We start from the raw sequence: 22,497 nt of genomic DNA, 5'->3' as shown, positions 1-22,497 counted from the left end.
CGACATAACTAGGGTAGAGATGGGCCTGATCGGCTGAGGGCCAGCTACTTTTCAGAAGGTCCGAGGTTTCTGCCTTTGGGGATCCCCCAAGGATCCTGCCCTCCTTCCACTGGATGCCACACTGTTGACAAACTAATCTTCCTGAGCTGTTGTTTCTATCGAGTATTCCCCAGCTGCAAATCGCTCCTTGCTCAGCATCTCTTTCAGGAAGAGCCTAACAAACTTTTTAGCAGTATTTCGGGTGATTCGTGCGCACTCTGGCGTTTGAGAGGCTGTCCTCCAGTAATAGCATTGAGAGATTTCCACAGTCTGATCCCAGCCCACCAGCTCCTGCCAGATGCTTTCTCACTACTCAACCCCATGTTCCCTGTGCTCTATTAGTTCCCTAATTGTATTCTGGTGTTTGTTCTACAAGGTCTAAAGTTGGCAGACAGTGGGCCGAAAGCAGGCTGTAGTTGTATTTTGTTTAGCCCACATGGGCCTTTAAAAAAAAAAAATGCTTTCAGAGAGAGAAGCATCAATTTGTTGTTTCATTTTTTTATGCATTATATGGTTCCTGACCAGGGATGGAACTCACAACCTGGGCATATCCGGACAGTGCTCTAATGCTCTAACCAACTGAGCTACCTGGCCAGAGCCATCAAATGGGCCTTTATAAATTATAATTCTTCATTTCCTCTTTTCTTTTGAAATATCAGAAAATCTAAGGACTCACATTCCAGCCTGGCACAAAGGCGGGCACATCAGTCTGCCTTAGTCCCCAGCAATCCCTATGTTGTCAACGTCAAATTTTACCTTCTGGGTCTGTGCGGACATGTGATTTCATGCTACCTTCCCACCTGGAATGTCCTTCCTACGCTCCTCTCATGGGCAAAATTCATCTGCCTTTTTTTATGTCTTTCTACCCAACTTCTCCAAACCACCCCTGGCTCTTTCAAACACACAGACTAACTTGCTAACTGGACTGCCTTCCTTATCCGTGATTTTGCTTTTCATGGTTTCAGTTATCTGCCACCAACCACTGTCCCAAAATATGAAATGGAAAATTCCACAAATGAACTACTCATAGATTTTAAATTGTGAACCATTCTGAGTAGCATGACGAAGCCTTGTGCTGTCCTGCTCCATACTGCCTGTTATATGAATTCACGCTGTATATACCACCCACCCAGTAGCCACATTGTGGCCATCTGTTACAGCTGATTGGTTATCAGAGAGACCACATTCACACAACTTTTATACTATAGTATATTGTCATTGTTCTATTTTATTACTAGCTATTGTGCACCTGTTACTGTGCCCAATTTATAAATTAAACTATCATAGCTATGTATGTGTAGGAAAAAACAGTATGTATAGGGTTTGGCACTATCCAAGGTTTCAGACATCCACTGAGGATCTTAGAACACAATCCCCGTGGAAAAGGGGGGACTGTTGTATATTCTAGTACATGTCTTGGTAAACATATGAATGCATTTCTCCTGAGTATATATTGAGGAATGGGATTGCTGAAACATAGCTGTAGTGGCTTTATAATGTGCCAACTTTCAGTGAACTACATTTCCCAGAATTCTCCTCCATGTATGTTTCCAATTAGGGTGGGCCACAACAGACATTGCTGTGTAACATTTGGAGGGTAGAAGAAAAGCAGTGGCTATAATGGTTTTTCCACTTGCAAGGTCTAGGCAGGAACTTTGTGGCCCGAGCACTTTGTTGCTGACCTGCTGGCTCACCTTTTTGACATGGGGGAGCACACAGGCCTGCAACTGCTCCTCCTTGCCCTGGATCCTCCTTCAGCTTCTTTGACTCCTGGACCAGACCGGAAAGAGCACCAGTTTCTCCAGCATGGCACCCACACCACCAAGTCTGGACGCAATGGGAACTCACATGAATTCCAGTTTGTCCTCTAGGGTTCCAGCTTGTGTTCGTGGATTCCAACTCATTTTTCCTCTTCCCCATCTTATATCCATCTTCCCTTCCCAACGGCCTGGCCTGTTAACTTGAAGTTCCAGCATCAAATGCAAAACAATAGTTTTACAGAGCGTATTCCACAGTTACTCGAAGTCAGATCCCTGTAACTTTCTGAGTCTCTGATTGAACTGATACAATAGTATAGGCGAATGTTTACTTTTATATGAAACTACCAGTTTTCTGAAATGATTGTACTCACAATCCCATCAGCAGACTCTGAGTTCCAGTTGTTTCGCATCCTCATCAATAAAAAAAAATTAGCAATTAGTCCTTACTGGTGTTGTAACAGGGCTCAGCCAAGAGGGGGACCCCAAAAAAGGGATTTGGAATGGGGTCCAGAACTCAAGGTGTCCAGGAAATATTAGAAAGACATATAAGATGTCCTCACCTCTTACCCCCCCCACCCCCGCAAAGGTGTCAGTTGGGGGATAGGACAGATGGAGCAGGGCCATTGAGAGCTGTTTTGCATAGCAACACTTTCTCAGCTAACCTCTGGAATGGTCATTTAACATATTTATAACCTTTAACTGGTTTCATAAATATGTTAAATAGCTGTGGCCATGCTTTGAGCCAGGGAGAAGGGAGTGACTTCTACCCGGGATGTAACTGGGGTGGGGACTGGTCCCCTGAGTTACAGCCCCTGCGTGAGAGCTTGGAATCGATTGGCTCCACATCATGGTGCCACACCTGCCCAGACACTATGGCAGCCCAGTAAAGCTGGGAGGATAGGGGAGTCCTGGCAGGTGTAACCAATTGTAGGAAGAGTCAGGAATGGGGCTGCAAAGGAGGACTGGTGTGGGGATTTAAATGCAGGTGTGGCAGCCATTGAAAATAGAGCCATGCGGTTTTGATGGAGTGCAGACTCCCTCTTGCCCAGGTGAAGGGAGAGCCACTCAGTTTTGGTAGAGTGAGGACCTCCTCTTGGCCATGTGAGAAGGAGAACCACACACTTTTGGCCAAAATGGGGACTCCCACAGCCATGTGAGAGAGAATCACCATGCTACTTTAGCAGAAAACCGCTACTCCCTTTGCCAGAGTAGTGACACTACCCTCTCTGCAGCCATGTGAAGGAAAGAATCATGCAATTTTTGCCAGAGTGCAGACCCCTGCAGCTCTGGTAGAAGAAGCCCACGCAGCTTTGGGGTGCTCTCTTTGGCCGTGTGGCCTGGGAAGCAGGAAAGACTTTGCCTGAAAGAAGAGTGAAAGAACTCTTCCAGTAGACCATGAGAAAGTGCCACATGGCTTTGGAGTAATTAGAGATCCTGCCTGGATGGCGACACAGATGATGGTGCCAGCGGCCTGAAACACAGATGTGTGCTTCTTTTCCTGAGTTATGGTACCCTGAATTAGGTCAGGGGGAGAAGGAAGTGCTGTGGGCATCTGTGGGTATCCAAAAGGACTTTGATATATTAATGGGGACATCGGGTCACTACTTTAAGTCTGTATAGCTTTAAATAAACCTTTCCTTTCCTTTCCACAAATCTATGGCATTGAGAGATGTCTTTCCTCTGGCGGCGGACAGACGAGCCCAGCAGGTATTAGTATACCGTCCTGGGGGAGGGGGGTGGGCAGCCCTGTTGTTCTGTAGCAGTTTTTGCCATCTCCGTGTGGGCCAAATATCCCCCTCCCCTTGGACCTCTGTTTGGTAATAGTGTGGCTTAGTGGGTTGGGTGTTGCCCCATGAAACGAAAGTTCATAGGTTCGAATAACGGTCGGGGCACAGACCTAGGTTATAGGCCAGGTCCCCAGGTGTGGGTGTAAGAGGCAACTGATCAATGTTCTCTCTCACATGGATGTTTCTCTTCCTCCTTCCCTTCCCCTTCCTCTAAAAATCTTTAAAATATTTTAAAATTAAAATTAGCAATTTTGTGAAAACACAACTCCACAAACCAAAACAGAGCAATGGACCACCAATCTTGAGCCTCTGCTCTCAGCCAGGCCCTTACGGAGGACAATTTCACAATACCTATCAAGGCGACAAATGTATGCACTCTTTGACCTCACGTGGACTGAAAGGTTTCACCTACTAAACCTGACAAACTTAGGGGAGGCCTGCATGGCAGCCTTACTCAAACATCTAAAGTAGCCACATAGGATGGTCTGAAATTAGAACTTTCTGACTAAAAGCAGGTCATGGAGGACAGTCAGGTCCTAGTCCAGAATCTTCCCAGACAAAACAAGATGGTTATGGTACTTGAGCCTGCGTGTTGTGTTTTTGTATCTAAGATAACATACCATTGGAGTGTCAAGGTCACTTCCCTTTCCCCAGAACCCTCTGGGCACATCCACCACACCAGAGGAGACCACCGATTCCCTCACTGTTAATTGCTATCATGTTAATTATGGGCTGTCAACCATCCTGCACCTACCTGTGTCAAAGAAGTATGTGTCTGTCATTTTATTTTATCCAATCCCAGAGGCTTTACAGACCCCCACTCCCACCCCTCCATTTCACCACCCCAACCACCCCCGACCCCACTTTGCTTCCTCCGGCCTCCCTAATCTAGCACCAGTGGATTTCATGATTGTAATGTATAAAATAAGGTGCAAAACTGCCATTTTCCAGAGCAGTTTTTCAACTCATTACGGTTTTGCTTCTCAGTGATTGTCCTCGGGTTGGCTCAAATAAATTCATAAAAATCCTCTACAGGTTTGAATGTTTCTTATGTTGACACTAACAACCCCAGTTCTGGAACTTATCATGAAGATCTACTTGTACACGATACTAAATTATGAATGTATGAAGTTATTCATTGTTATATTATTAATAGTAAGAGATTCAAAACAAATCAGCATGACTGGTGTGGCTCAGTCAGTTGGGCATCATCCTGTAAAGTGAAAAGTTGCTGATTTGGCTGCGGGTAAGGGCACGTGCCTGGGCTGCAGGTTCTGCTCCGAGGCACACGCAAGAGGCAACTGATTGATGTTTCTCTTTTGTTGGGAACCGCCCTGCCTGGTTTCAGAAGCTGTAATCCCCCGTGGCTAAGGCTGAGTAAAAAGACCCGGGGACCGTAAGCCACTAAGGAGACAAAGTTTATCTCCTTGGCAGGGGTGCTGCCTCTGCCCCCGTTACTTCACCTTGCCTGGCCCCCAGTGCATGACTGGTTAGCCAAGGATGGGTAAGATTCCTCAAGGGAGGGATGACTTAACACAGGCATGGTCATGAGGGGTCCCTCAGGGAAGGACTTGGGGGGCTATGGAGAAAGGGGGTGATGAACCCTCACCCCTCGACTTTGACATAGCCTGAGTCCTCAGTCTGAAAGAAGTCTCCTAATCTCTTGGCTGCCTTATGTCTCAGACCCAACTTAAGCCTGAAACAATGCCAGAGGTGGGTGCAGCCCTGTGCTGGAAAGGGTAGGCTCCCTAGGAGATCAGGCCTAAGAAAGAATGCACAAAATCCTGTGAAACCTACTTTGCTAATACCCTCCATTTAAATGATAAGGGTCCAAGCCTGAAATGAGTTTGTTTCTCCAAAGATTTATGGGGCCTCTTAGCTATCTGACCTTGGCTCTAAATAAGCCCTCATAGTTCTTTGAATATTATCTATTATTTGATCCTTACTGCCTGACAATGATTGATGAGAATTACATGTCTGCCCTATATTCCTGTGCAAATAAACTCATTAAAAGCCCATTAAGGAACAGGCTCCTGGCCCTTCTCCTTTGAGAGATTGGTCACCTTCCTCCCTGAGCAGATCATGTCTTGGTAGATTTATTCTCAACCATGCAGAATGGTGGGGGTCTTTCGGGCAGAGCCTCCCACACTCTTTCATATGATGTTTCTCTCCCTCCAGTCTCCTCTAAAAATAAATAAAATCTTTAAAAAAAAATTAGATGTCCATAAATAGAGGACTGATTAAATTCGGTACAGACAACAGAATTTTATTTGACACAAACAATAGAGCTGTAAAAGCAGAGGACGTATTCAATGTACTGATAGGGAAAAATCTTTCATTAGTCAAGATTTTCCAGAGAAGCAGAACCAATGAGAGACAGAGAGGAATTAGCACATGCAATCACGGAGGCTGGCGAGCTGCAAGGTCTGCAGGATGAGTCAGCAAGCCGGAGACTCGGGAGAGCCAATCATTAAGTTCCAGTCCAAAGGCTGGCAGGCTGGAGACCCAGGAAGAATCCATGTTTCAGTTGGAGTCCAAAGGCAGAAAAAAAAAAGCCGATGTCCTGGTTTAAAGGCTGTCGGGCAGGAGGAATTTTCTCTTACTCAGGGAAGAGACAGCTTTTTTATTCTATTCAGGACTTCAACTGATTGGAAGAGGCCCACCCACGTCAGGGAGAACAATCTGCTTCCAGTCTACCCAAGTAAATGTTCATCGCATCCAAACATGCTCACAGCAACACCCAGAATGTTTGGCCAAATACCTTGGCACCCTGCGGCCCAGTCAAGTTAGCACATAACAATGACCATCACATTATCTACAAAAGATCTCCTTGAATGGAAAACCAAGATACAGAACAGAGGGGTAGTCTGCTTCCCTTTATATTAAAAAATGGTGGGGTGAAGATAATAATAAATGTGCACATTTGTTTGTATTCACATAAGGATACTCTGGAGGAATATGCGAAAACTAAAGAAAAAGTTTCCTATTGGAGGTGTGAGAGGACCAAGGGGGGACTTCACTGTTTATATGTTTTTTTAATGATGTGCCTTTATCTACTCAAAATATTAAGTAACACCTCTGGCTGGTGTGGCTCAGTGGATTGAGCGCCAGCCTGCAAACCAAAGGGCTGCTGGTTTGATTCCCAGTCAGGGCACAGGCCTGGGTTGAAGGCCAGGTCCCCAGTAGAAGGCACATAAGAGGCAACCACACACTGATGTTTGTCTCCCTCTCTTCCTCCCTCCTTCCCCCGTCTCTAAAAATAAATACATAAAATCTTTCAAATTAAAAAAATATATTAACAAAAAATTTGAATACCTTTTTACAGGCCTTTTCCCCTTCTAGGAGTGTGAAAACAGGGGGACACAAATCATGTTTTGTTTGCATCTTTTTGTCCCTAGTATTCGGTACATAGTAGACACTCAATTAACATTTGAGGAATTAATGGATAAGTGAACCAAAGAAATCCAATTTAGTGCGGCTCCGAAAGGGCAGAGGGGAGTGGGGAGAAGAGTGGGAGAAACACACGGTCGTGGCTGTGAGAAGGGAAGTTTGGAGAACAAGAGAGATGTTTAAAGAATTACAGACTCATAATGTGTGACATAATCCACCTTCATATTTATTTCCAAGAAACATGCAATAAAATTCTCTATTGCTTTTGGGGTTTGATATGTAGGATTTTGAGATATAATTGTGTGTTAAGACACAGGCATATGTAGGTAGTAGGAATAGGTGGGGGGACCCAAGGAGGAGGACCCTCCAGGACCTGGCCCAGCTTCTGCTATGCAGAAGGTCGGCAGACTCTTAAGGGGGTGACCCCAACCGCCAAACCTGAATTCTGGGCCCACTGTGCTGTCAGGCAGAACCATGCCCTACCCTACATCCTGACCCTCAGGCCCCTTCATTAACAAACCATTCCTTCCAGTGCCACACACAGGAGCACACAGGTGTGGTCCCTGGATGAAAGGCTCAGGGGACAGAACTCTGGAGACCCAACGCAGACTACGGGGAGAAAACAGGGCGGGGCTGGGGTCCATCTGGGGAAGGCAGAAGGCCAGGCCGAAGCAGCGTTAACCTGAGACCAGGCTGAGTGCAAGGGAGGGGCACAGACCAAGGTCAGGAGTAGTCATCCATTTTTATTTTATTACTTTACGAACTCAGGCAAACAGAATTAAACTCCACATAACCTTTGGTTCATGACACTCTCTTCCTACTTGTCCATAAACAACCCACTTATGAACATCTGTAAACCCTTCACCTGCCCCAAGAACTAAAACATTACAAATAACTTATATCTACACATGCGCTTCTTGCATTTCTGCTCTCCGCTTTCCCTCAGAAGTAACCACTAGCCTAGAGTGTATCCTTCATTGCATTTTCCTCCTCGAAGCCAGATTCTAAAACGGCTCCCCACGCCCTCTGCCTCCTGATATTCAAATCTATGTGTTCCTCTCTCCTTGGATGTGGGCTGGACTGAGTGACTTATTTCAAAAAAATAGCAAACGATGGTCGTGATGGATGTTACCCCCATAAGGACATTAGCTAAACTATAACTTCCATCTTGCTAGCAGACCCTAACTCTCTCCCTTGCTGGGTGGCAAGGAAATGAGGGCCGCCACCAGCCAACACCCAGCAAGAAACTGAAGCCCTCAGTCCAACGGTCCACAAGAACCTGAACTCTGTGAATGACCGAGAGAACTTGGAAGTGAGCCCCTCCCCAGGATAACATTCAGATGAGACCACAGCTCTGGCCAACAACGTGATTGCAGCTTTGTGGGAAACCCTGAATCAGAGGACCCAGATGCCTGGACTCTTGAGCCACAGAAAGTATGAGATAATAAATGAGTGCTGTTCTAAGCCATTAAGTGTGGTGATTTGCTACACAGTAATAGATAACGAATACAAGTTCTTTTCCTGTTACAAAACGTGTTGCTATGAACATTGCTACACATGGATCCCAGGTCACAAAACACAGAGCTTAAGTTTCTCCTGGGCATATGTTGAGTCTGTGCCTAGGAACCAAATTGTGGGAGGCTCAGGATTTACAAATGTTCAGTGTTACTGATCAGAGTTAGGGTCACCCCATGGCCATGGTGTCTTGATCAGGACTGAGAGTCATACAGAGGACATATTTAGGGGTCAGTCCATGAGCAAGGATGAGCATGAGCATGAAGCTACATTTGGGGAGAATCAAGTCTGGGTTTGGAGTGAGTTGGAGGACACTGTGGTGGGCGGGAAGGGGGCGGGTTGAGGGTTGATACAATCCTTGGACTAATACGGCCAGGGTTAGAAGCTGGACTCTTCTAGTGCAGAAGACCTGACCTCTGCGATATCAACCTACCAAGCAGTGGCCTCCTAGGGCCCAGCTGCCCACAGGGCAAGACCCACTCTAGGCCCAAAAGGCTATTTCACTCGAGGGGTGGAAAGGGCGGCAAAAGAGGGCAGGACCTCGCTGCCCCAATGATCCAGGCAGAGAGAGAAGGCAAGTGCAGGAAAAAGAGGACAGCACCTTTAATGGGGGTAGCCGTGCCCCATACACCCCAAGTACTCTGAAGCGTACTTCACGGGAGGGGAAGATGACGGGTAGAGGCACAGCCGATGTCTTCCCCACACCTGGCTGAGCCCACTCCTCACCTCTTCTTCTTCAGTGGCTGTGCTTCTCCAGCCTTAAGATGGGTCCCAGGTGAGTGCCCAGGAGGGACAAGGGACTCCCTCTGCTGCCTGGGGCAGCTTCCCCCATAGCCCAGGGAACAAGGAATTAGCCTGGATGGAGACACCACTTGCCTCGCAGCTGAATGGGGACCTGGTTCTCAAGGTGTGGACCAAGCCAGGGGACTGTCCCCGAAGGCCCAACACAGGGAGCTCCAAGGTGGAGTCCCTGCCCTCTGTGTTGGACACTGCTTTGGGGTGCGCACCAAGTCTCCGCGCATGGCTTCTGGGTTTTGGAAAGCAGTGCATTCTCCTGACCCGGATATAGTGAAGGTGGTGACTTAGTCCTGGGCTTGGCAGGAAGGGCCCCCGTCCATCACCCCCTCCCCACGCTCACCCCAAGGGAGGGGCGGCCTTACTCCCCAGGAGGCTCATTGGAGCTGTTGGCCCTTCCTGCCCGTTTGTCGGTCTGTGGGTGCGTTGGTCTCTGGTGTCAGGGCTCTGGGGGACACTGGGGCATCCTGCCGCTCACCGCTGCTGCTTACGCTCCGCCTGCTGGAGCCGCCGGGAGAGGTCATCGATGCGCACGTTCTTGAGCTGCAGCAGGTGCTCCAAGCGTCTCACCTTCATCTGGAGGACCTGGGCCACACAGCACAGGGGTCAAGCCCAGAGACCTGCCGCCCTGTGTCCCCGCCTCTGCAGCCCCCACACCTTCCCAGTGCTCTCACTTGCACGGTCTCCTGTGAGGCCAGCAACTCCTGCTCCTTTTCAGCAATCTGAAGGACGACGCTTGGGTCGCCATGCAGCACCTGGCTGTACCCTGGAGGCCGGGGCCCTGGCAGCCGCCCCACCCTGGAGTTAAAAGCAGTTTAGTAGAGGCCTGGACTTTGGGCCCCACCCTCACCCTCCCAGTGCCCCTTGGCCAGGCCACCTCTCCTCCCTTCTCCCTGGCCTACTTTCCCTACCTTCCCAGGAGCATCCCAGCCCTCTGCAGGGATGTCACCTGGCCTGGTAAGGTCAGCAACTCCCAGCTTCCTTACCTGAGCTGCCTCCCTCCCTGGGGATCTGGGGCACCTTCCCCTCGGGCCTTCTGAGACAAACCTGAGAAGAGGTAAGGGGCGGGGTAACCCTTTTGGAGTCCTCTCCTCCTATCTTCCCCTCCAACCTCCCCCCCCGCCCCCCGCAAGAAGGAAATACAGGAGAAAAGTTCCTCCTGGGAGGGAGGAAAAGTAAAAGCCACTTTACCCACATCCATGTAGCCAGTGCCATCCTGGGGAGCCAGCTCCTAAAAGAATCCCCGGATCCACTGTGAGTTCAGATTCTCCCATCCCCAAGTAGCCCTGTGTCCCTTCCACTGCCCCCCAGGTCAGGCTCCCTTTAAGCAGGCACCCTCTTCCACACTTGTCACCAAGGTGGGGGCTTTCCGCAGCCTGGGCACCTCCCCCAGAGCAGTGGGAGAAGCCTGAGTAGGGTGGCACCTGTAAGGAGCCCGAGCCCTGCTTCTGGTGCCTCTGCCTCTCCTCCAGGCGCTGTCTCAGCGGAATGAGCACCAGCTCCACCACGCCTGGGGTGCATTGTGCGATCTTGCGCATCACATCCTCTGGTACGGAGAAGTTCAGCTTGTTCAGCACCTTTCTGGGGGGTAGACAGGGGCATAGCAGACTAGGTCCTTAGGAAATGAAGTTGGGGGGGGGTGCAACAGCTGCTGTACTAAGTGTGCAGCCCTGAAGGAGTGGAAGGTTACCACACCTGAGCCCTGTTCTTGGTTGTCCCCAAGTTATCTTGTCGCCTCCCCAATAAAAGAGTCCCTTGAGCACTGGCTGGTGTAGCTCAGTGGATTGAGTGCAGGCCTGTGAACCAAAGGATCATGGTTTGATTCCCAGTCAAGGCACATGCCTGGGTTGCAGGCCAGTTCCCAGTAGGGGACATAAGAGGCAAACATCCACTGACATTTCTCTCCTTCTCTCCTTCCCTTTCCCTCTAAAGATAAATAAATTTTTAAAAATCTAAAAAAAAAAAATCAAAACAAGAAGAGTCCCTAGATTTTTGTTCCCAGACAATTCTGCTTGCATTGCCTCTCCCCACCCTGCTATGGGCACAGTCCCAGCCTGGGCTGTGGAGATTGTACGAGATGGAGGGGCTGAAGCAGCCCTTCCTGGGAGCCCAGGGCAGGGGCTGGAGACCATTTTAGTGCAACCAGATATTCTGCTACCTGTTCAGGTGACCCCAGTTGCTGAGCTTCTGCTGGAGAGAATTGGCAGGGACATAATTGTGCATCTCCACCATCTTGGGGAAGTAAAACTTGATGACTTCTGCAACCAGGACTGAGGGAGTGGAAGTAGGAGGAGACATGGAAGGTGGAGGGATGGGAAAAGAGGTAGGGGGAAGGGGAAGGGAGAAGAAATGGGTGGGATGGGAGAACCAGGGGTGGCAGAGGTGGAAAGGTGGAAATGTGGAAAAAAGAAAGGGTGATAGGGAGGGAGGGGTGGTACAGAATGGAGTCAAGGAAGTGAGATCAGAGATCTGCTGGAGACAAGCCTCCAGCATACCCCAGAGGGGCTGCATCCCCTCCCCATTAACTCAGGGCACTTGAAAACAGTGGTCTCTGGTGCTCTAATAGAGAATGAATCTCCAAGGGCGCCCTTCAAGACCCTGGGGCTCCACCCTAGGCATTTATATGGGCACATACACATACTGCAACATCAAAGTCCCAGGAGAAAGTTGTAGACTCATGCAAACAGACAATGTAATAAGATCCCTCTAGCCCTGGCTGGTATGGCTCAGTGGATTGAGCACCGGCCTGTGAACTGAAAAGGTCCCAGGTTCAGTTCCCAGTCAGGGCACATGCCTGGGCTGCAGGCCAGGTGCCCCACTGGGGGTGTGCGAGAGGCAATAGATTGACCTGTCTCTCACACGTGATGTTTCTCTCTCTCTCTTTCTCCCTCCCTTCCCCCTCTCTAAAAATAAATAAGTTAATTAATTAAAAAAAAGAGATTCCCTCTAAAGATATGCACATCGGACAGACTGCAGGCCCACACACCTAGACACACAGAGGCACATATATAGCACATCCACTACATACACAGACACACAAAGATAGACAAACACATACACATACTTCCATCACTGGAGTTCCAAGAGACAGTCACCAACGTACACACACAAGCACATAGTCACACCTTAAAATCCCGGGAGACAGTCTTAGAAACACAGACACCCACACAGTCACAAAGCAACACATTCATTCATACAAGACGCCCCCAACATATATACAGGACAGGATGTGTCAATATACACGAGTGCACACACACTCGGACTCCCATAGACAAACATACAGAATATAGCGATGTGAGTGCACACACAGAGAGATGCAAAGATGCATATTGATATACGTCTGAGTCACTAAGTCCCAGGAGAGAGTCACAGACTCCCACACTCAGACACCTCCTACAACTGAAGTCCTAGGAGACAGACGTCCCCCCAAACATACACACCCCACATGCACGCAAGCATAAAGATGTGTTTGCACAAAGACCCTCTTACACACATACATATAGGACAGAACGTGGGGACACACACGGGCGCACACCTCCGTCACTGAAGTCCCGGGAGAGATTTCGCTTTGGCCGGGACAGAGGGATGTTGTCTACCCACAGGTACAGCTGGTGCAGCGCCTCCTCGTCCACGCTGCCCGCCATTGGCGCCCCCAGCAAAGGCAAGTCGTTCCAGTCGTACAGCGTCCTGCCTTAAACTCACTAGCGCTCAAGCGCCTCTTCCCTTGCCGCTGCGGGTACCCAGATTTATCTCAGACTCTTTAACCCAGAGACTCCCGTCCCAGATGGGAGCGGCCATATTGTTTTCTGAAACCATGACAACCGCCCTTGTCTTCGGGGAGCAGACGCTTCTGGGAGTTGTAGTTTACCCCGTTACCTCTTCTCAGGCCCCAGATTTAAAAAGGCGGTATAGGTGGCCTTGTCTTCCCTGCCTCCCAGGAAGAAATCTTTTTGGCCCACGCGGCCTGCTGACCAGCCACTGGCTCACCCTGGGTCCTGACAAAGCCAACTGGACCTCCAGAACCCCTGAACCAGCTTCCCCGGTCCCCCACCTAGACCCGTTAGCCACCAGTCCCAAATGAAGGCATCTGCTACTTCCTATCTGGACTGTGTGATAGTGCCTCCTCGCTGGGTCCCTCCACTGAGCTCTGAGCTCATAGGCCCATCACCGTGCCCCCTTCCCTGAATTGTTATGTGGGGGCATTTAATATGTAACCCCACATATTATGTACCAGGTAATATGTACCTGGTAATATGTACCAGGCTCCTAGGGATACCACAGCTCATGGCCGGTGCCCTGGGCAGGTCTTTTAACTCGTTAACTTTCTTACCTGCTTTATGAAGTGCAGACAGTTCTCACCTATTTGTCCCAGTGGGGTAATGGGGAGGAGAATGGTATTTACAGTGTGTGTGGTGTGTGTACCGCTGGAACAGGAGATGCTTATAGGTGTAAGAGCTCTAAGAACTCCTGTGTCCACTCCCATACCCCTCATTTCCCTCTGAAAAGCTCTTCTACACTTCCATGGGTAAGAAATTGATTTCGGTAACCAGTTCCATTTCAAGGACTACATTTAGGAGGATTAGGAAGATGGGTTCTTCCTTACTAAAGGGCCGCTTCTAGGGTCATCCTGGGGAGAACCGTGGCTTCCACACTCGTGGTGTAACTTCAGGCACATCGCTGGAACTCTGTGCCTGTTTTCTCAGTTTTACTTTTAGGGGTTTCATGAGCCCCTAACGTGCTTAGCACAGATGCTACATGGCGAGAGCCCTATTTAACATCTGTCAGTGTCATGGATAACAGGATGAGATAGATCAGCTGCAGCAAAAGGTGTTCTTGTAAGCAGGAAACAAATGGAAAGGATTTGCCTTGTTATTTGAGGTGAGACTTGGGTTGACCAGGGGCACGTGGGGAGAAGACTACTGCTCCCACCTCCTTACTCCAGAGCAGACCAGGGGGTGGGCTGAGCTTCCTCATGACTCTCAGTCTCCTCTCCAGGGCACAGGTGGGGGTGAGAGGGTGATGGTAAGGGGAGTCCCTGGTACTTTTTGTTGCCACTTAAGTCTTGAAACCTTCAAGGCCTAGAAGGCATCCCAGTATGCCAGAAATGCAGAAAGCCAAGGGTGGGATGGTGACTTCATCCTTCGTTTTAGAGTCATATATAATGGCCCTGGCCAGGCAGTTGGTTAGAAAGTCATCCCAATACGTCAAGAGCAAAGGTTCAATCCCTGGTCAGGGCACATCCCAGAATCAACCAATGAATGTATAACTAGGTAAAACAAATAGATGTTTCTCTCTCTCTCTTCTTCTCCCTCACTAAAACCACTAAATTAGCCCTAACCAGCATGGCTCAGTTGGTTGAGCATCATTCAGAAAATCAAAAAGGTCATCAGGTTCAGTTCCAGGTCAGGGCACATGCCTGGGCTGCAGTTTCAGTCCCGACCCAGGTGCAGACCAGAGGCAGTCACTGTTTCTTCCTCTCTTTTTCTCCTTCCCTTCCTCTCTCTCTCTAAAAAGAAATGAATAAAACTTAAAAAAATAAAATCCGCCCTGGCTGGTGCGGCTCAGTGGATTGAGTGCTGGCCTGTGAACCGAAGGATCACTGGTTCAGTTCCCACTCTAGGGCTCATGCCTGGGTTGCAGGCCAGGCCCCAAGTTGGGGGCGCGTGAGAGGCATCCACACATTGGTGGTTCTCTCCCTTCCCCTCTAACAATAAATAAAATCTTTAAAAAAATTAAATCATTACATTAAAAAAATTCATCCGTGCTGCTCTTGCCTTTCCAAAAGGGACCACGCCCAGGGCAGGCAAGAGACAAAAGATTACCTGGATACCACCCCCCACCCCTTAACATTCCTGAGTGGAGAGAGGAAGCAGAGGAAGGTGGGGAGGAGGGAACCACCTGGGTGATGTGCCAGCCCTAGTCAAGGTGGGAAAACCGGTTTGGGGCTCTCCCTTGGCTGGAACCACTGGGGCTTGAAGGTCTCACTGCTGTAGGACCAGGAAGCCAGGGCTGGCGGAAAAGGAGAAAGTGGGTAGGATCAGTGAGGGGCCTGTCTTCACCTTTGAACTGGGAGCCCCCCTGAAGGACACTACACATGGAGTTGCTAATTTATCTTCAGCCTCTTGGAGGTACAATCTCTCCCCAGTAATATGATCTTTCTCCTGCCACTGTCCTCACTGATAGCCATTAGCTTGGAGATGCCAATCACTGAAAGGCCTAAGGGACTTCCTCTTAAAGCCCCAAGGGTAAACTAAGGGATGCCCTAACATTCCTTTCTTTCTGCCTCTGGATCCTCACTCCTGCAAGGACCTTCATTAATGAGCCTTGATAAGCCTAGTTCCCAGATGCCTATAATTCAATTTAGCCCAACAGACAGTTGGCTCCCTCCCTCCTGTCCCAGTCAACTGACCCCAAGCTTCTCTCTAGCCCTAAAGCAGTACAAGGCCTGGTTCCTCAAACCCATCCATACCCAGGCAGGTGCACCGAGGACACCTGCCTTCCCAAGTCTAGAGAGCATTTAGACATGGAGGTGGCCCCTCATCTGAGTTAGGGCCTAGCCTGTGGCCACTCTCTCAACACTTGCTTTCATGTCCCACCAAAGCGAGGACCAAAGGGAACCGGGAAAGGGCATGTCCCCAACAGACGCAAGCCCAGACTATGAAGGATGCACCCTTGGCTGTTAAAACGTTCACCCTCACAAAAGGGGGGGTGGACAGATTTATTGAATTCAAACTGGGAAAGGAGCAGCTGGACAGCTGGACTCTGGGCCCAGCCCCAGGCCCCCTGCCCAGGACAGGACCCTGCCAGAGAAGGAGAGGCACAGGGCCTGCAGATGCCCACGAGGGAAACAAACACCCATTTTCACTCCCCTAGAGGTCTCTCGGGAACCTCCAACCTGGAAAGAAAACCGAGGGCCGAAGTAACATGGGCTGGGCCAAAGGAAGGGTTCAGGTTTGGGAAAGCAGGCAGACAGGCTCAAAAGCCTGAAGTGAGTTAGACTGTGCTTCTGGAGGTGGTCTGGGGGCAGGGATGGGGGGCTGCCAGCCTTGCGGGGGCCTAGGCTGGACCTTCCTATGAAGCCCTTCCCAGAATGGCTTTGGGGTCCCCCCCACCGAAACCTGGTATAGACGGCAGAGGGGAGAGGCACTCTCTGGCCGGGAGCTTCCAGGGCCCATCCCTGGAGGCTGCTGTGGCCTAGTCCACTGATGGCATGGTGTGGTAGCACCGGACAGCTCCCCACCTGGTCCCCCAAGCCCAGGGGCAAATGGGGAGGAAATAGGACTCTGAGAAAGAGGCAATAAGCAGGCAGTGAGGCTGACCCTAAACCTGTGCCCTGCCAAGGTGACTGGGCTTGTTCACAGGGCCTGGTGAACATGACTAAAGGATCTGGGGCTCCATCCACAGCAGCTGCCCAAAGAGTCCTTTGCCCTGGGCTGGTGCTGCCACATCGGGGTCGAGGGTATGGCTAGGCCCAGTGGCTCAGCTTTGATGCCCAAGACCCCGAACTCCTGCCTGCCTGGCATGGTTCTTTCTGGTCACATGGACCAGGTCATGTTCCAAGTGCAGAATGTGGCTCTGCACACGATCATCAATGGGGAAGGAGGTCAGATACCGCTTTACCATAGCAAAGTAAGCCATGGCCTCCCCGAAGCTGGGCACAGGCAACTCATCACCATCCTCTTCCTCATCCTCATCATCTTCATCGTCGTCATCATCATCGTCGTCATCATCCTCCTCTTCCTCACTGTCCGATTCAGAGTCCTCCTCACCTTCCAGGAAATGGAGGGTGGGGCACTGGGCCTCCTCCTGGGCGCCATAGCCTCCAAAGCTGCCACCGGCCTCCACTACCCCCCGGGCCCAGTCCTCTGCCTCCAAGCCCTCAGAGGAGCTCTCCTCCTCCTCTTCCTCCTCCTCTTCATCACTGTCATCAACATCACCCTCCTCTTCCACCTCCTCTTCCTCTCCTAACTCCTCTCCTTCCCCCCCTTCCTCCTCTTCCTCTCCTTCTTCCTCCTCCTCCTCCTCCCCTTCTCCCTCCTCCTCCTCTTCCTCCTCCTCTTCTTCCTCCTCCTCCTCTTCCTCCCCCTCGCTCTTGAGGGCAGTGGTGATGGTAGCATTTGGGCCACCCCCGAAGCCAGCCTCACGAAAGCAGGCAGCTATGTCCGAAGGCTCCACTGCCTGCCATGCTGCGGCCACAAAGTGCAGGGCCTCCATAAGGCCCAGCTGCAGGGCAGAACGATCTTGGCCCTCTAGCGCCGCCATAGCCTTGAGCAGCATAGCCTGGCGATAGTGGCCCTTCACCTGTTGGACCACTCCCCGCTCCAGCGGCTGCACGGTGCCCGGAGGGAAGAAGGCCAGCTGCACATGACGCAGGCCCGAGGTATCCAAGGACTGGGCAGCCAGGCGGCCGGCAAGTAGCAGGACTCGGCGAGACTCTGCTGCCATGCGGGTATCTAGGGCCTTCAGGTACTTGGCCAGGGCCTGGGTGGTGACACCACCCTTAGAGTTGGCTGTGTAGTCGCAGGGCAGGCCGGCTTGGCCTGCACGGGGCTTGGCTGACTTGCCTGCCACCAGCGGGGGCAGCTTCTCGCTGCCGTCCGCGTTGGCGCACAGCAACACACTCAAGCGCTGGGTGGCCCTGCGCGCCCGTCCATCGCTGCCACACAGCCCCGAGCCCTGATCAGGCAGAAAGTCGTACCATAGACTGGTCTCAGTGGCGCTGAATACGTCCTGGGAGGCGTAGCCCTCAGCCACCGACGGTGGCTGCTCTTCCCGAGCGCGCCAGCCCGTCGTACCTCCCCCGCTGCCCTCCGAGGGCACCGCAGGTGGACCGGAGGACGCTGCTGGGGCCCGGGGAGCAGTGCTGCGCGAGCGGGGGCGGGCCACGCCACTGCAGGACACTACTCCGTGGCGCCGGCGGAAGCGGTCCAGCCAGCCGTTGGAGGCAGTGAAGTCGTCCATGCCCAGCTCCTCTGCTATCCGCAGAGCCTTCTCCTTGAGAATGATGCCCTTCACTGGCAGGCCAGCGGCACGGATCTGTTGGAACCAGGCGATGAGCAGCCCCTCGAGCTTGTCGTAGGGGGACAGCTTGTTGGTCTTGCGGCAGGTGGAGGCCACACCGTACTTGCGCTCCGACGCCAGGATGGCGCGCTTGTTCTTCAGGATTGTGCTAAGCGTGGACGGCGGGATGTTGAAGCGCCGCGCGATCTCGCCCTTGCGCAGGTTAGGGTTCTCCTCCACCTCCTGGATGATCCGTGACTTCTCCCGGAACGTCAGCTGCCGCCTCTTGGGGCCCATCCCGGCGCGCCCCCCGCCCCGGGGCCCGGCGCCACCGCCGCCGCCCCGGGGCGGGGGGCCCGGGCCCGCGGCGGGGGGCACCTGGCGGCCTCTCCCGCGCGCCCCACCCGAGACAAAGCGGCTCGTGGGGCAGCGGGCGGGGCAGCGACCCGGCCGGGCCGGGGACGCCTTCGGGGACGCAGGCGGGCGCGGCGCCGGGCGGCGGGCAGCAGGCGGCGAGCGCGGGCGACGGAGGGCGGCGCGGGCACGGGAGGCAGAAAGTGCCGCGGCGCTAGAAGCGGGGCGAGCCGTGAGCGGGGCGGAGCGGGGCGGAGCGGGCGGAGCGGGATCTCGCGGGAAGCGCGGGGACGCCCGACACCGCCTCCCAGCCCTCCGCGCCCACCTCCCTCCCCGCCGCCGGGACTGGCCGCGGGGGGGCGCTGTGGCCTGTTGGACCGCCCAGTGCTGTGGCTTCCGGGAACCTAAGGGCGGGGGCGTGGTACCTGGCCACCGCGTCGGGTGGGCAGCGATTTGCTACTTGTAAAGAATAGTTGCTGTGTTTTGTGTTTTATTAAGATAAAAACTCCGAAACCCACGTTTTTGGCAGAAACTGAAAAATACAGGAAACCAGAAATCACCTTTCACCCCAAACACCTGGTGAGATACTCAGGTAACATTTTGATACATTTCCTTCCAGTCTTTTCTCTAGGCACTACCGTTTTCTTTCTAAAAATTTATTGCATAAAACTGGCATCAGACTGTTTAGATCGTATATTTGGCATCTCTTGCTGTTTTACCTGGCATCAGGTGATAAAGATTTTGTCATATCGTAATTGCCAACATGCTTTTTAATGGATGAACTTTATGTAGCCTATTATTACGCATTTAAGTTATTTTATAAGCAACATCAGTTTAAAAATCTATTTGATGGTAATCCCACAATTCATAAACACTGATCACATCTCAGTGTGGCACGTGTATACTAATAAATGTATGTGTTTGTACCTACAGAAATAACGGATATACATAGGCAAGCACACACCAGAATCTCTGAAACCTCTTCTTCCTGCACCAAACACATAAAAATGAAATTCTTAAATCATTGACTGTATTATAGTGCTTTAATTTTATTTTAAAAACTTTCCCCTCAAATGAGGACATTTCTGCATTGCATCCAGAGAGAGAGAGAGAGAGAGATCTGAGAAACATGGAACAGCGAGCTCTCACACACTGCCCGCCCAGGACCAGAGCCACAACCCAGGAAGTGCCCTAAACAGCAACTGAACAGCAACCCTTTGATGCACCAGACGATGCTCCAACCAACTGAACCACACAGGCCATAGTTGTATTAGAGTGATTTTTAAAAATCTCTTAGAGTAACATGAGGAGTAGGCAGAGAGGAAGGCTGTGACTCGCCATGGGGACAGGCTGAGTGAGGACCTGGAGGTGGATGATGCTAAAGTGAGTGCGTTTGTGTATACGAAGGAGGGAAGAGAACCAAGGGACCATTCTCTGGACTCTCCAAGGTAATGGGCTCAAGAAAGGAAAAGCAAGAAACTTGTGAGATGCAGAAAATGTGGTATATGTATACAATGGAATATTGCTAAGACATGAAAAAGAATAAAAGCCAGCTGTTTGTGACATGAATGGACATAGGAGGTATTATGTTAAGTGAAATAAATCAGAGCCCTGGCTGGTGTGGCTCAGTAGATTGAGCCCCAGCCTGTGAACCAAAGGGTCACCAGTTCCATTCCCATTCAGGGCACATGCTGGGTTGTGGGCCAGTAGGGTCCCCAGTAGGGGGTGCTCAAGAGGCAACCACGCATTGATATTTCTCTCCCTTCCCCTCTTTAAAAATAAATAAATAAAATATTTGAAAGAAAAATAAGTCAGAGAACGGCAAATACCACATGATTTAATTCATTACACGTGATTCCATTATATGTGGAATCTAAAAAACAAAATAGTGACTAAACAAAATAATACAGAAAGAGATTCATAGATACAGAGAACAAACTAATGGTTGGCCAGAGGAGAGTGTTGGGGGGGGGAGCAGGGGGTTGAAAGGGTGAAGGGTAATAAGAGATACAAACTTCCAGTTATAAAATAAATAAGTCACAGGGATGTAATGTACATTATAGGGATAATATCCAATAATATGATAACTTTGTATGGTGACAGATGGTTACTAGACCTATTTGGCGTTTACATCATAAGGCACATAAACGCCCTATCACTATGTTGTACGCCTGAAACTAGTATAATATTGTATGTGAACTGTAATAAATAATCTTTTTAATTTTTTAAAACGATTTTTTATTTATTTATCTTTAGAGGGGAAGGGAAGGAGAGAAGAAGAGAAATATCAATGTATGGTTGCCTCTCATGGATCCCCTGCTGGGAACTGGCCTGCAGCCCAGGCATGTGCCCTGACTAGGAATTGAACTGTGATCCTTTGGTTCACAGGCCCGCGCTCAATCCAGTGAGCTACACCAGCCAAGGCTAATAAATAATCTTTTTTAAAGGGGAGACTCATAAGGAACAACTGAAATGGCAGAAGAAAAACCAAGGCCGTATGTTGTTCTGGAAGCCAATGGAAGAAAGTGTAACTCACAGCTGGTTTCGTGTGCATTTCTCTTTTCGTGTGTGTATTGGCTCTTTGAATCCTGCGGATTTTCTAGTCTATCCTTTGCCCATCTGTCCCTTATATTTGCCTTTTTATTGGCTCTTAGGAGCTCTTCACCTCCGACCATAAATTTTTTGTTAAGTATATTGCAAATATATTCTCTATTTGTTCTTTAACTTAGCCTGGGGAATCTTAGATGTGAGTTTTAATCTTTCAATAGACAGGTCTGTCAGTTTTTTCTATCTTGCTTCTGGGTCTTGTGTCTTACTTAGAAAGCCCTTTCCCACCCCTGAGGTATAAATCACCAGATCTAATCACAAGATCCAAAAGAAAATGTGGGAGACTTTTCCTGTCCAGGCCAGATCAGCACTTGGCCCATAATCAGTGTGTGGCCCCCGTGCAGGGGTGAATGTTGGGCTGCCTGGCTGAGGACCCGTCCCTACATATCTTCAGGAAACCTTGCTACATCTCAGATATTTTATCCATGTGACATGTCCCTCCTGCCCCCCCATTCCAGTTTATAATAAATGTGACTTTGAGTCATTGGACGGTGTGTGGACTCCCCCCCCCCCCGTTGATTTTTCCAAGTTTTCTTCAACAAGCAATTGCCAACAGGCCCTTTAAAATGAATGGAGAATGGAACGCTTGCTGCGGGGCACAAAGAATAGCTACTAGGTAAGTGGCATGGTTATTAGGTCTGGTAGGCAGCCTGGAACAGCCTGGTCCAAGAGAAGAGAAGGTGGACTCTGGAATTCCCTAAGGTGGAGAAGTGGAAAGATGGGGCTTATGGAGGGAGGTGGGGGACCCCAGGGCTCCCGATGGGTTGGGTAAAATGAGAGGGAATAGAAATGGGTCCTGTGCACTGCCACAGTTAGGGTGAGAGCAGGTGTCTGGAAATGGCTAGGCCACAAGCATGTGTGTGTGGCTTCTTTTCTCTCCTACAAGTGGCTGGACCAGTCTCTGTGTATGGCACCAATGCTGGGCCTGGAAGTAGAGGATACTATGGGCCTGTGGATGACGGGTGGCTGCGGCTAGCCATTTGAGGGCCCTCCTGAAGTTCCTGCAGCCAAGAGTCCCAGGAGAAATATCTCCTTTCTCCCCTATTCCTTCATAGCATATGATTTATTTTTAACATCTCTGTTGAGATACATTTCATGTTCCATACAATTCACCCAATTAAGGTATCCAATTCACAGATATATAGGAACTATTACCACAGTCCGTTTTAGAACATTTTCATCACCTTGGAAAGAAATCCCACACCCTTTAGCTATCATGTCTCTATCTGTCTCCCACCCCTTCTCCAGAT

The 22,497-nt window shown here is 50.4% G+C and overlaps 2 protein-coding genes across 3 annotated transcripts; both read right to left on the bottom strand.

Annotated features, from left to right (window-relative positions):
• Positions 1–5,836: 5,836 nt before the first annotated feature.
• On the bottom strand, positions 5,837–13,515 carry SPEF1 (sperm flagellar 1). 2 transcript variants are annotated; one of them, XM_053671015.1, is made up of 8 exons: positions 12,822–13,515; positions 11,445–11,556; positions 10,711–10,867; positions 10,478–10,517; positions 10,273–10,333; positions 9,961–10,084; positions 9,765–9,871; positions 5,837–6,161 (listed from the first exon to the last, which is right to left on the bottom strand). In XM_053671015.1, exons 1-8 carry the CDS (start codon positions 12,928–12,930, stop codon positions 6,155–6,157), a joined length of 717 nt encoding a protein of 238 aa, XP_053526990.1. In that variant the 5' UTR covers positions 12,931–13,515; the 3' UTR covers positions 5,837–6,154. The 2 variants fall into 2 exon arrangements, with proteins under 2 accessions (XP_053526990.1, XP_037003627.1); XM_037147732.2 differs by lacking the exon at positions 5,837–6,161 and adding an exon at positions 7,792–9,249.
• A 2,443-nt stretch (positions 13,516–15,958) lies between these two features.
• Positions 15,959–18,886, bottom strand: CENPB (centromere protein B). Its single transcript, XM_053671354.1, has one exon. It carries the CDS (start codon positions 18,581–18,583, stop codon positions 16,766–16,768), a length of 1,818 nt encoding a protein of 605 aa, XP_053527329.1. The 5' UTR covers positions 18,584–18,886; the 3' UTR covers positions 15,959–16,765.
• Between the last annotated feature and the right edge of the window lie 3,611 nt (positions 18,887–22,497).

The sequence above is a fragment of the Artibeus jamaicensis genome, unplaced genomic scaffold (assembly GCF_021234435.1).
Source record: "Artibeus jamaicensis isolate MK-2021 breed Jamaican fruit bat unplaced genomic scaffold, CSHL_Jam_final contig_685, whole genome shotgun sequence".
Taxonomy (NCBI): domain Eukaryota; kingdom Metazoa; phylum Chordata; class Mammalia; order Chiroptera; family Phyllostomidae; genus Artibeus; species Artibeus jamaicensis.
Note: the sequence above shows the minus strand (reverse complement) of the source record. Positions and strands in the feature narration are given on the sequence as shown.

Excerpts from the sequence above, each read along its gene's own strand:
- SPEF1 (XM_037147732.2), bottom strand. The coding sequence starts at position 12,930 with ATGGCGGGCAGCGTGGACGAGGAGGCGCTGCACCAGCTGTACCTGTGG. Across the intron at positions 10,334-10,477 it reads CACTGGCTACATGGATGTGG|GTTTGTCTCAGAAGGCCCGA; the intron begins GTAAAGTGGCTT and ends ACCTCTTCTCAG. Across the intron at positions 9,250-9,764 it reads GCGGAGCGTAAGCAGCAGCG|GCTGGAGAAGCACAGCCACT; the intron begins GTGAGCGGCAGG and ends ACCCATCTTAAG.
- CENPB (XM_053671354.1), bottom strand. The coding sequence starts at position 18,583 with ATGGGCCCCAAGAGGCGGCAGCTGACGTTCCGGGAGAAGTCACGGATC.